Raw genomic sequence first — 12,576 nt, forward strand, 5'->3', positions numbered from 1 at the left:
TTCTTTTAGATCATCCAATCATAATTTTAGATCTAGAAGAATACGTCAATAGCAGCGAACGCTCACTCAACTGTTGAGTCCGCTGAATGCAGCCATTGGCTTCGTTTACATCGGGAGCGGTGCACTTGCATTTGTACATACATACATTTCAATTGCACACACCACTTACATCGGCCTGTTCCTAGTAATTTTTCACTGCTTCACCAATGAGATTATATTATTTTAAATTAACCAATTAGTGATGTGTAGCTTTGTCTGCCTTGAACACATCCATTGGTTCCTACATTTAAAGGCCATCACACGTACAAAAATTTTAGTGGGAATAGTAAGATCGCAAACAAATCGACCAATCACAATCAAAATTAAGATCTCGCGCTTTTAAACGTTCGACTGTGATTGGCCAATTTGCCTACGGCTTTACAATTACGATTAAAATTTTTGTACGTGTGATGGTCTTAATGCGGGGTCTACAATAGAAGTCGTAGAGGTCGTAGGGTCTTAAGTCGTAGAAAATTGACCAATCACAGTTGATTATTCTTCTCATATTCGACTATGATTGGTCAATTTTCTACGACTTAAGACCTTATGACTGCTATGACTTCTATTGTAAACCCCGCATAAGAATTAACCAATCATAGTTGTATTTTCCTTTTATTCCACTAAAAAAGAATACTCGACCGCGATTAGTCAATTCTTATCGATCAAAATCTATGAATTTGTTCACTAGTAATTTTCATCTCATTTCAAGATACACAATCAACCCCCAGGGGCCCTATTCTTGGGCACGTACGAATAATTTTCACATACGAAAATGATAGTTTCTCGACTGTGATTGGTCGATTGTATACGGAATTGCTATTTTCGTATGCGATATTTGTTCAAGAATAGGGCCCCCGATATTTTATACACACATCCATTTCATGATCGGTACCATCAAAAGTTCGAAACAGTCACGCTACTGCCACAGACTGTGCTACTGCATAATTGTACAATACGTGCAATGAGACGCCGAGTATCTTACGTTAAAATTTCGTGGTTCAAGACTTCAATGGCTCGCGGTTGTTGTTCATATAATTTGTAATAGCTGTAAGATAATAGAACGCGAGAGTATCGCAGAACTTGGAAGGACCGTCTTGCAATCTTTGTGTCGGGATTTCATTGCGATGGCCGAAAATCGGGACGCGATACTAGCTGACTTTCAGGTAAATTGATGGATTTAGAAGCTTCTCACAAACGCAACGCAAATACACTCTTAGGTTATGGAGTTACGTGTACATGACATTGACAATAATTTGTTTGCATTTGAGGCGAGAGCTTTCCCGAGAGATCCAATAAACTTTCCTCGCAATATTCCAAAAATTAACGGTGTATTCCAATGTATGACTTGTATCGGTCAAATCGCGCTGACACCGTGATTTACCAAAATTCACGAAAACTTCCGCTTAATTCCTTTGTTATGTCGTCTTGCATCTTGCATGCCTTTGTTTTGAAACCTGAAGAATTCTCAGACGAATATCGATGACGTATCTTAGTATAAATACCACTGTGATTTTTTTATTTTGCGTTCTATCTTGTATTTGTCTTTTAAATTAAATTATTTTTAGGCTTGTACTGGAATTGACGATTTCGGAGAAGCGATTTTATATTTGGAACAAACAAATTGGGATTTATTGGTAAATATAAATATAATGAAAGCGTAAAGTGTTTTTTCAGCAAGTGACACAGATGATGTAATATAATATAGAATGCTTTCCAGCAAGAAACACAGATGATACTGTGTAACACAGTGTATTATTATATTCTTATTATTTGTCAATGTTAAATAAAGGTGAAATGATCACTGTGATATTATGGGTCTGTTTTCTGTTCTTGCACTAAACTGCACTAGAACTCTCTTTCTCAGCTTTCGACAAATATCAAACATACACTTTTCTCACTTTAAGTTCCAAAAGTGTACACTAGTTCAGCCACAAAAAACAGATCTTATATTTCTTGCTGGAAAGCTCCAATAATAAGTTATTATATCTTTGTTGTTTATCAATGTTAAACAAAGATGAAATGATTCATTGTTACAATGAATCATCTATTTCTTGTTGGAAAGCATCCATAATTGCAATAACTTTGATGATAATTATCTCAACATATATCTTTTCATTTAGGCTGCGATAAACAAGGCTATGCCCCAGACTACGCAGCAGCTTCCATCTGAAATGGCTCCTGATATAGAAATGGTAGAAGAAATTAAAGTAACACCACTTTCATCGTCGTCTTCATCAAAGTTAGAAACCGTGCAGAATTCAAAAAAGACAGGAGCCGTGAAAGCAGACCTAGTAGAAAGTGCAAAACCTGGAACAAGTAGACCTAAAAGTTGCATGAAGAATAGACAACTTACATTCCACATTAACTATCTCGATAACGTTTATAAAATAAATTTGTCAGATTTATCCACTTTGAGTAAGCGAAAATTGTTGATATTTAGACTATTTTGGTAATTAATAAAAATTTAATGATTTACAAATCAAATTATTTTATATGTTCTTTTTTTTTCAGGAGATCTTAAGCAATTTATATGGTGTAAAACAACTGTACCACCTTGTCAACAGAAACTTCATGGATGGAAAAAGGAATTTGCAAATATGACACCGAATACTGTGCTGCAAACGTTAGATCTTCCTAGAGAAAATACATTGTATCTACAATCATCTTTGCCACAAGACGGTGACTTGTCTAATGAGACGTAAGTTGTAAAATTTTGTCGATGTAATTTTTTAATTGATATAATCACAAATTTACATTTTTTTATTTCAGCGTTATTCTGTCAGATCGTATGACTCAGACATACACGTTAAATGTCAAGGACGAAGTGCATAATAAAACATACAAGTTGAAGTTTCCTGGTACACGTACTGTACTAGAAGTGAAGACGGACATCTACTCGTTAATTGATGTACCTGTACGAAATCAACAGTGGAAGGGTTGGCCTAGTTCATTGAAGGACGATAATGTAATATTGGCACAAAGTGGTATATGTTATCCGGAGCATGATTTATCCGTCGGAAAGCTTCCAGCGAAGGAAGAAAAGAAGGTAACGTCTCGTCGGAGAAATAAATTTTTTTTTCTATTAATTTATATATAAAATTATAATACATTTGTATATATATATTTTATATTTCAGAAAGTCGTAGATCTAATTGACAGCGATAGTTCAATAGATGAACCAGAGGATGTGGAAGAATTTGATGTTCCAGAAGAGTTTACTGGCGATGATGATATTTTCATAGACGATGTTAAACCCACTAAGATAGAACGTCTCAGTGAGTATTTTGTATCATAAGGAAACTGCTGTTTCATTGAAGTGATATATGTCAGTATCACAATTCAATGTGATATATTTTTTTTATTTATAAACAGTGCCAGAAAATGTAGTAGATGAGGTGATGGGTACATTACATTTTGCGGAACAATTCGAAAAGCGATACGGACCGGCGCACCCCGAATTCTTTACTGGTACATTCGAAGATGCCCTGAAGGAATCATGTCTAAAACCAGCGAAAGAGGTTTGTTCTAAGTATTGAAAAAAAAAACGCAGTAAATATGTAAAACCAGATGGAAATATATAATTTTATATTATTACAGAGAAAATTATTGGCTGTATATTTGCACCATGATAACAGTGTATTAGCAAATGTCTTTTGTACTCAACTGTTAGGCTTCGAAACGGTGCTTCAACTTCTTTCGGCAAATTTTATAGTATGGGGTTGGGACATCACATACGAATCTAACAAAGAAAGGTAAAATTTATACAAATATGCGATGTTAAATTTTTCGAGCTTGCGCTAATTAAATGTTCGTTTGATTCTCAGATTTTTGTATTCTGTAACTCAAACCCTTGGTACTGTTGGTTCATTGGCTGTGTCGAGCATAGATGTTGATACCTTGCCAGTTCTTATGATTATTATGAGATCTAGATCTAACACAGAGATATTTACTATCGTACACGGCAATGTAGGTGTTAACGAGTTATTAACGAATTTGGTACAAGCCGTCGATGTATTTCAAGTGAGAAATGTAGCTTTTATTTTATACACACACATACTGTTAAAAAATAACAGTATGGGTATAAATATAGATTTCGATTTATACAACTTATTTTTTTTGTTGAAATAGGAACAAAGACGAGCTGATATTGGCGTTGAAGAAGAACGACAGGCTAGAGAAAGAGTCAAACAAGAACAAGACAGAGCATATCAAGAAAGTTTGGCAGCTGATAGGTAATTTAAAAAAATATGGTTGGAAGAAGAAGGAAGAAAAGATATATCTATACATATATGTATGTATAAACGATTTACATTGAATAAAAAATGTAATGTTCATAATTTATTTTAAGAGCAAAAGAAGAAGCGAAACAGATGCAAGAGGAGCTTGAAAAGAAAAAGAAAGAGCAGGCTGAAAACGAAAGATTAGCTGAAGAAGCGAGAAAAGAAGCTCATAGACAAGCTGTAGAGTCTAGTTTACCACCTGAACCGCAACAGGGAGCGGGCGATGGCGTAATGAAAGTAAGAGTACGGCTTCCAGCAGGAAAATTCCTGGAACGTAAATTTCAATCAGATACGCCGTTACAAACGCTCTTTAATTTCCTTATTGTGGAAGGTTATCCTACAGAAGAATATAAGCTCCTATCTAGTTGGCCTCGAAGGGATGTAAGTAGATGATGTAAGCATTTAAGTCTTATTATGTAGATCAGGCATGTTTAACTTTAGCTCCCCAGAGCCGAAACACTTCTCTCACTTCATTTTCTCGCCAAGTGAGATAGAGAAGGTGGAGAGTGAGATAGATGCTGGAGCGCTAGCGTTACTGGCGTAAAGTTGGACGTTCCTGATGTAGATATTTATTTGATTTTTTTTTTATATCGTACTCTTTAAAATAAAAATTAAATTTTAAAACTTGAATAAAAACTAAATTTAAATAAAACCACTCTTAAAATTTATTAAACATAACTATAAAATATTTACGACACATATATGTATATATATTAAATATATTCTTCCTTGTTCCAGTTAACATCCATGGATTCAAAGCTCACTTTGATGGATCTGAAATTCTGTCCCCAGGAAACAGTAATTTTAGAGGAACGATAAAAATAATACGTTGTAATTAAATTCAAATGTAGAAATTAAGTGTCGCGAATATTCTTCAAGAATGTATTTATTTAACAACTTCGAGATAGCGATTATTGAGTCCTGTTTATCTTGCGACTATATACATTTTTACGCTGAATTTCTTATACGATCAAGTCGTATGTAACGCACTCCGCGTGAATACAATTTTTATTTTATAAAAAAAGAAAAAGTTCGTTCCATGCGTACATATATTATACACTTTAAATTTCCAGGAATAAATTGTGTTTCGAACGAATTCGATTTCGAGTAAAAACTGCCTTTGCTTATTATGAACTTATTGCAATTGGGTTATGTAAATAACGGGCAATATAATGGAATTCATATAGGGTATAATTTAATAAGGACATACACAAATCTATACACACATACACACACACATATATGTATATACATATGTATATATATATATACATATATATATATATATAAGATAAACACTTGTTACTCTATGAAATTAGTTTATTCTTCTTTCCTGCATTATAAATATAAAGACGCAGCAAACACAATATCCCGTTTTATAAGTTTGATCGCCTCGCTAAATTTATTTTCTAGATCTGTATTCCCAATACCTTTTGCAGCTTGGCACAATTGTCGAAGCACCTCTTCTAAACGCCGCATACACCTGATAATAGATCCTAAAATATTTGTTTTATGTACATACATATACATGTCACAGAAAAATGCTTCAATTTGTCATTATCTCAGTAATGAGGTATGCTAATATATACATATACATTACCTTCAAATATATCTGTCATTTTGCAAATTTGTAAAAATGTTGCGCCTTTACACCAAGCGTATATAACATCCATTAAATACGGCTTAAATCTGTCAACATATGCATCCTCATCTAATTCCAGATTGGCTTCTGTTGATACCTTTGCTATTCTGCGAGCCAAATCCTGCATCTGCCTAAGTGGACCGCTTAATTCCTCTGTACTTTTAGGCATTTCGTTTGATTTTTCGTCGCATACAAAGCAGCTGATCAATGCCACCATCTGTGGCACACTCAAAGCATTAAAAAGACCATTAAAAATCATCTCAGTCATTAATAGTTCATCGGCACCGTTCAGTTCACAAGCTACACGTCCTTTTAATTCTATAACGTCTGCCGATGTGCAATATGCCATTCTCCTTAGAACTCTCTTTCTGCATTTGAGTTCGTCCATCTGAAGTATCGATTTAGCCTGCTTAAATTCTTCCTTGGCTTGCTTAAGTTGCGCAGCCAATTCTTCTTTGTGCAAAAATTGTTCATATAATACATTTACGTTGGGATCCTATAAATATAGATTTTTTAAAAATTCAGAATTTTTCTCAAAATGGAATTAAAATAAAAACACATTTAAAAATTAAGATATTCCATATAATAAAAAATTTTCAGAACATTTTAACATAAGATACTTTAAATATAAATATTTTAAGCACAAAAAATGTACTGCCAGAATATAGAAACTATCTCTTACTTTATGCAAAGAATGTGCATATAATCTTTTTTCTAACGCTTCAATTTTTTTTACAATATCTTTAAAAGCCTGATCCTCTATATGCATATCTGTAATAGGATTAAGTAACGGTGGACCGTCCGGGAATCTTTTTTTCACTTATCGTATTGTCTTCAATACACATCTTTTGGATAATATAATCTTAGTGAACTGATTTGTGAAATTAAATTATGTAAAACAGGAACTACTTCCATTTCGCCTTCTTCATTTTCGCGACAGGGAATTGGACTGCCTTCTTTAGAATTTTTCGATAAATAAAGTAAAACATCAATGACAATAACAGTCTTGCCTTTTACTGGATTTTTTGGATTTTTTTTCTTAAAATTCACTATGATACCCCAATCGAACGTTTCGATTTCATTTTTTACCTACAATAATAATAATGCATAACAAATAAATTTCGCTAAAAAAAATTCATCAGAAATGATCAGTGCATTAATTAAAAAATATGTACTTTTACTAATCTTCCAGGTTGTAAAAACGGAACTAAATACTCCGGTTGCGTTAGAAATGATTGAAACTCTCCACTCAGTCGATTGAGTTGTTCACGTATGTCATGATACGAAGAAATCTCTTCGTACCTATCTACATTCACAGTATTGTAAGCGGTACTTAATTCCTTTACCTCTGAAAACGTAATCAAGATTACCAATTTATTTTCAGCAATTGTTTAGCCCTTATTTTGTAATTTTTAATGACTCTTAATGATGACTTATCGATGACATTACGTCGTCATTGTGCGAGTAAATCTTTATACATAGTAAAAAAGATAGGACAATACAACTATACTGATATAATTAGCTCCAAAACAGAGGCTCTGATAACATTAAAATAAGCGATGATAACTTACTGTTGTACAAAACTGGAATACCAGCTTGATTCTGAAACTGAAAAAAGCTTCTTTCCAACATGTATTCAGGATTAATCTCTTCCACTCGTAGAAGATTAAGAACCATATTATAAGTCAAATGAAATGCGGAATTGATTGGATCTGGCTTTCCTTGAACGATAGCTTTACCAACGACGGGACTAACTTGCTCGTCTATCATCAATATGACAATCCCTTTGTCGTCGAGACCTCTCCTGCCAGCGCGACCGGACATCTGGATGTATTCACCCGACGTGATCCAACGAAAGTCTTTGCCATCGAATTTACGAGGTGCCGTGAACAAGACCGTCCGTGCCGGCATATTCAAGCCCATCGCGAATGTTTCAGTGGCAAAAAGGGCTTTGATTAAACCTTCGCCGAATAATATCTCGACCGTCTCCTTCAAGATTGGCAAGAGTCCACCATGGTGGATTCCTATTCCACGCCGCAAAAGTGGCAGCAAATTTGTAACTTGTGGTAACTTTTTGTCCTCATCGTTGAGGACGTCTACCGCATTGTTAAAAACCTCATCTACTAGTTTTTTCTCTTCTAACGTATTCAAATCCAGTTTAGCCATCTGCATTGCGTAAACCTCGCAATCTTTTTTCGAAAAGCTAAAGATTATCACGGGCGCGAAGTTTCTCTCCATGATCATTTTTACCATCTTGAAAATATTTGTTTGTCCACTGTTCGTGGCACGTAGACCACCTTTGCGTCCTTTTGTGTCACCTTTAGCTGCGTCACCCATATTTTGCAGACACGCCATGGCTCTGTTAAAATTTTCTTCTTTAAATTGACCCATTTCATCTACAACCTGTTTTAGAATAAGTAACTTTAATACATATAAATAGACAGCGCATTTTTTTTTATCAAACATGACTTTTCATTACAGATTATCACTAACCAGATGTATACCGTCGCCGCCAACTGGAAATATATAATGTTGCAACGGTGTAGGCCTATAGTCCGTAGAGACTACATGGCAAGGTTGATGATGCAAATGTACTACCCATTCTGCGAATTGTCGTGCGTTTGGTATAGTAGCAGAAAGAAATACATAGTGCACATTGTCTGGCAGCAATATAAGTGTTTCTTCCCAAACTACGCCTCTCTCTTTATCACGCATATAATGAATCTCATCAAAAATTACCCAACCAACTTCACGCATTACCTGTACAATAAGTACTGTATTAATTAGACTTTTATATTTTTCTTTCTATACAGGATGTTCTATACAATCTTTAATAAAATTTTATAAATAAATATCAACCCTTATATTAGCTAAATAATTTTCTACTGGAGATATTAATGTCATTTCTTGAAAATATTTGTTTATATTTGTTATTAATATTACATTATGATATATATATATCACAATAAATTATGAAATAGAATAAAACAAACCTCTGAACCCCTATAGAGCATATTTCGCAAAATTTCAGTAGTCATGATTAATACACTCGCTGTCGGATTTATAGTAACATCGCCGGTTACTAAACCAACATCCTTAAATTCCTCGTAAAATTCTCTATATTTCTGATTACTCAACGCTTTAATTGGAGTAGTATATATTACTCTCTGTTTATCCTTAAGCGAACATGCTATTGCATATCTTTAAGATATATATAAGATGGTAGAATGAAATCATTAAAAAAAAATCATTTAGGAAATGCAATCAAAATATGAAATATTTACTCAGCCACGACAGTTTTACCAGCCGACGTATGTGCAGAGACAAGAACTGACTGATTGTTTTCAATGCATAAAATTGCTTCCTTTTGAAATGGATCGAGTATGAATTTATATTCTTTGGCTGGCTTGCCCTGTTGATGCTCCAAAGGTACATACTCTTGATCAGGAGGAATAGCAATCTCGTGCATACAAGATTCTACAGTTTCTACAGTATGCACTGTTATACGACATGCCACTTCCTCTAGACTAAAGAAATAATGTTGTGTATGTAATTATATTATATATTTTTTTGTAGTATAATTTCGGAATAATATAGATAAGTATGAACGTTATTAATTATATTAATAACTAATAATGTTAACTGCAATTTTATATGAATATTCCCATAACGTAATGAAAAGTTTTACTTGATATCATTCAAAACAGAATCGTGCCGCAATTTTTTTATGTTTGCTTTGTCATCATCGGCGTCAGAATGTCGCTTTACTCCTACTTCCGGCTTGATTTTCCTGGACAGTTTGTATAAATAAGTAATCCATAGACACACACACACACACATATAAGGTTAACGTTTATAGACGTTAGGTTAAATTCCGCAACAAAAATCGTTTCACATACTTCGGAATGTCCAGTATTTCTATTTCATCGCCGTGCTCATCAAAAACGTCAAACAAGTCTTCGCTAAAATTCGCCATTGTTTATTTAAAATTATTATTTCAATACTTCTCTCTCAACAAAAAATATTTAACAAACGCGTTTGCTTCCATCTGGAATAATGTTGCCACCATCGAAAAGGACTTTGTACCAACTGACTAACAAAAAATGTACCAGATAAAAGGTCTGTTCTTTTTGGCTGAACTTTTGCACCAGTTCATCTTTGTTCCTCTTTTTTCCTCTGGAAAGAAAAGGAAGAAAGATAAACTAGTGCAAAAGTTCAGCCAAAAAGAACAGGCCTATGATGTGCTCAGTTTGGATAAACCACACCCCTTTTGCGAGTCGAGATACCGTTCAGAGAGTCGATTGTGTATCTTAAAATGAGGTGAGAATTACAAAAGTGAGCAAATTCACTAATTATTGACCAATTAAATTATGAATATTCTAGTAAATTTGCTTATTTTTGTGATTTTCACCTCATTTCGAAATACACACTCGACTCCCTGGGCCCCTATTCTTGAAAAGTATCACATACGTAAAACTAGGGAAATGCTATAGTATACGTGACATATACTTAGTATTTCCCTAGTTTTACGTATGCGATACTTTTCAAGAATAGGAGCCTAGAGTCTTATGCTGGATTCACACTGCATCCGATTTTCAAAAAAAACTCTGCAACCAATCAGAAAACAGGATTCCGATGAATTTTGCTTCGTATTATCGGAATCCTGTTTTCTGATTGAATGCAAAGCGTCGTACGACGAAAATCGTATGCAGTGTGAATCTAGCATTAGGGCGGAATCCATAGATGTTGCTCAAGATTCGAGATGGTCTTAAGCTAAATGCATGAACCAATCAGAATATTAGCATCTTAAGACATTGCTTGAGATTAATGCCCGTATTCATAGATAGAGATTGAAGATTGAAGATTAAAATTTGACCAGTAAGGTCAAAGAAATTTTAGCATCTATTGTTTTGATTGGTCAAATTTCAATCTTTCAATCTTCAATCTCGATATTCAATGCGTAGTTTGATTCCGGCCTAGGGAGGTTCTCGCGCTACTTCCTAGTCAATAGACAGTTTATTCATAATAATATGCAAAACAATTAAAATAATTGAATAAAAAGATTACTAATAATATCTTATGCCATTATACGTAATTATTATTAATTTTATATGTTACTAAATATTTTCAAAATGACAAAATAAAAGTTGTAAGATGCTCATTTGATGTAAATGCATCGTCCATTTGATATATATTCTGGCTTTTTTCATTGAAGAATATAAATTTTTTGTAAACTGTACGGTCAGTTTAAATGAAACTTTACGAGAACAAACTTAAGTGTTTACTTTATAATTATAACGATTTTTAAATTGCTGTCTTATACGCAAATGTCTCAATTTAAAAGAGAATAACTACAGAATAAGGTTATACCTTCAATTTGTAATGTAAAATTCTATAAATGTAGAATTAAATATTTTCAAAATGGTATGATAAAAGTCAATGAAATTTTTTCTAAATATTATTGATATTATTATCTTTTGTTACATGTATATTATAGATTTGTCTTATATTTCATCAAACGCGAGAACCTCCTTAAATACCAATCGGTATTTAGACTGCGCGCGGGTTGATGAAGTGAGGGACAGAAACCAAGTTGAAAATCGGCCGAAATGTGCAATTAAATCCCAGCTCTGTTCTAAGGAAATGACAGATATCTTAACTTCTAAAGTCTCAAACTTTAACGCTTAATAACTCGATTCACAGAGCCGATCGCCATTTTTCTGCCAGATTCTTTCGTTTTAGGTGAAAACGCGTCGAACAAGACTAATTTTATCAAAATCGGAGGTAAGGAAACTTTTCAATCATTTCCGATTCATTTTAATGTCATTTTGACGTTATTGTGACTTGTTACTCTGCTTAATTGGGTAAGTATTGTTATTAGAAAATGATGCGCTATCATATATACATATGATATCTAGAAAGTATTATATATTTATCAGTTGAGATAATTCAATTACAAATGCTCTGTATTGAATATAAATTACAGTTACTACGCTTGTATTAAAAATATTTTACAACCGATGTGAAAGAGTGATATATTATGTCATATTATATAAATTATTTGTCGATTGTTATAGATAATTAATGTCTCAAAAGATTTTATCAATATAGCTTCTTCAGGCTATTAATGAAATATTGTGTATCATAAAATTATTGAAAATTATTAAAAATAATTAAAAATAGATAAATCACAAGACGGTAATAATAGACAAAAATAATTAGAAAGTTATATTAGTAAATGTAATGTTTTGCATCACATTTCGGCTTTTTGATTGATCGAATCAATGGTCACTTCAGGTGTATGTCTTTTACTGTGTAGTCAAACCGCTTGGCATAAGCTGCTTTGGCTTTCTTAAGATATTCTTTACGCTGTTCTATTAGTTTTTGAATTACAGATAAAGTGTCTGGATCTAGATTGACATTAGTATCTGTGAATGTTTGTATCTGAAACAGATTAATTTGAGATATAAATAGTAATTTATTTTTATGTAGCAATTCAGTAAACTATGATTTTTAATTTTACATGATATTAAAATAAGTGTGTGTGTGTATAGTATGTACAGATAATATATTTAACACCTTAGCTGCAAAAGAATATATAAGATATAAAAATAT

The 12,576-nt window shown here is 33.2% G+C and overlaps 3 protein-coding genes across 4 annotated transcripts in view; 1 reads left to right on the top strand and 2 right to left on the bottom strand.

Moving 5' to 3' along the window:
* The first annotated feature begins 976 nt into the window (after positions 1 to 976).
* On the top strand, positions 977 to 5,552 carry casp (Fas associated factor casp). Of its 2 annotated transcripts, none has more exons than XM_018456235.1 (12): positions 977 to 1,202; positions 1,605 to 1,673; positions 2,160 to 2,454; positions 2,551 to 2,737; positions 2,809 to 3,085; positions 3,176 to 3,314; positions 3,412 to 3,557; positions 3,637 to 3,791; positions 3,864 to 4,059; positions 4,168 to 4,271; positions 4,388 to 4,700; positions 5,058 to 5,552. In XM_018456235.1, exons 1-12 carry the CDS (start codon positions 1,164 to 1,166, stop codon positions 5,136 to 5,138), a joined length of 2,001 nt encoding a protein of 666 aa, XP_018311737.1. In that variant the 5' UTR covers positions 977 to 1,163; the 3' UTR covers positions 5,139 to 5,552. The 2 variants fall into 2 exon arrangements, with proteins under 2 accessions (XP_018311737.1, XP_018311738.1); XM_018456236.1 differs by having other exon boundaries at positions 4,388 to 4,713; positions 5,058 to 5,133.
* A 70-nt stretch (positions 5,553 to 5,622) lies between these two features.
* On the bottom strand, positions 5,623 to 10,020 carry Mtr4 (exosome RNA helicase Mtr4). The gene is given in 11 exon segments (XM_018456234.1): positions 5,623 to 5,815; positions 5,920 to 6,457; positions 6,644 to 6,804; positions 6,807 to 7,050; positions 7,137 to 7,309; positions 7,533 to 8,364; positions 8,455 to 8,721; positions 8,955 to 9,162; positions 9,246 to 9,488; positions 9,650 to 9,751; positions 9,861 to 10,020. Coding segments are annotated over 11 exon segments (3,003 nt in total). The 5' UTR covers positions 9,938 to 10,020; the 3' UTR covers positions 5,623 to 5,657.
* Positions 10,021 to 12,541: 2,521 nt separating this feature from the next.
* LOC108727903 (uncharacterized) overlaps positions 12,542 to 12,576 on the bottom strand; it is a 31,072-nt gene continuing 31,037 nt past the window's right edge. The window contains 1 exon segment of the mRNA XM_018456196.1: positions 12,542 to 12,545. Within this exon segment, the coding sequence (XP_018311698.1) occupies positions 12,542 to 12,545 (4 nt within the window).

The sequence above is a fragment of the Mycetomoellerius zeteki genome, unplaced genomic scaffold (assembly GCF_001594055.1).
Source record: "Mycetomoellerius zeteki isolate Tzet28-1 unplaced genomic scaffold, Tzet1.0 scaffold564, whole genome shotgun sequence".
Classification (NCBI taxonomy): domain Eukaryota; kingdom Metazoa; phylum Arthropoda; class Insecta; order Hymenoptera; family Formicidae; genus Mycetomoellerius; species Mycetomoellerius zeteki.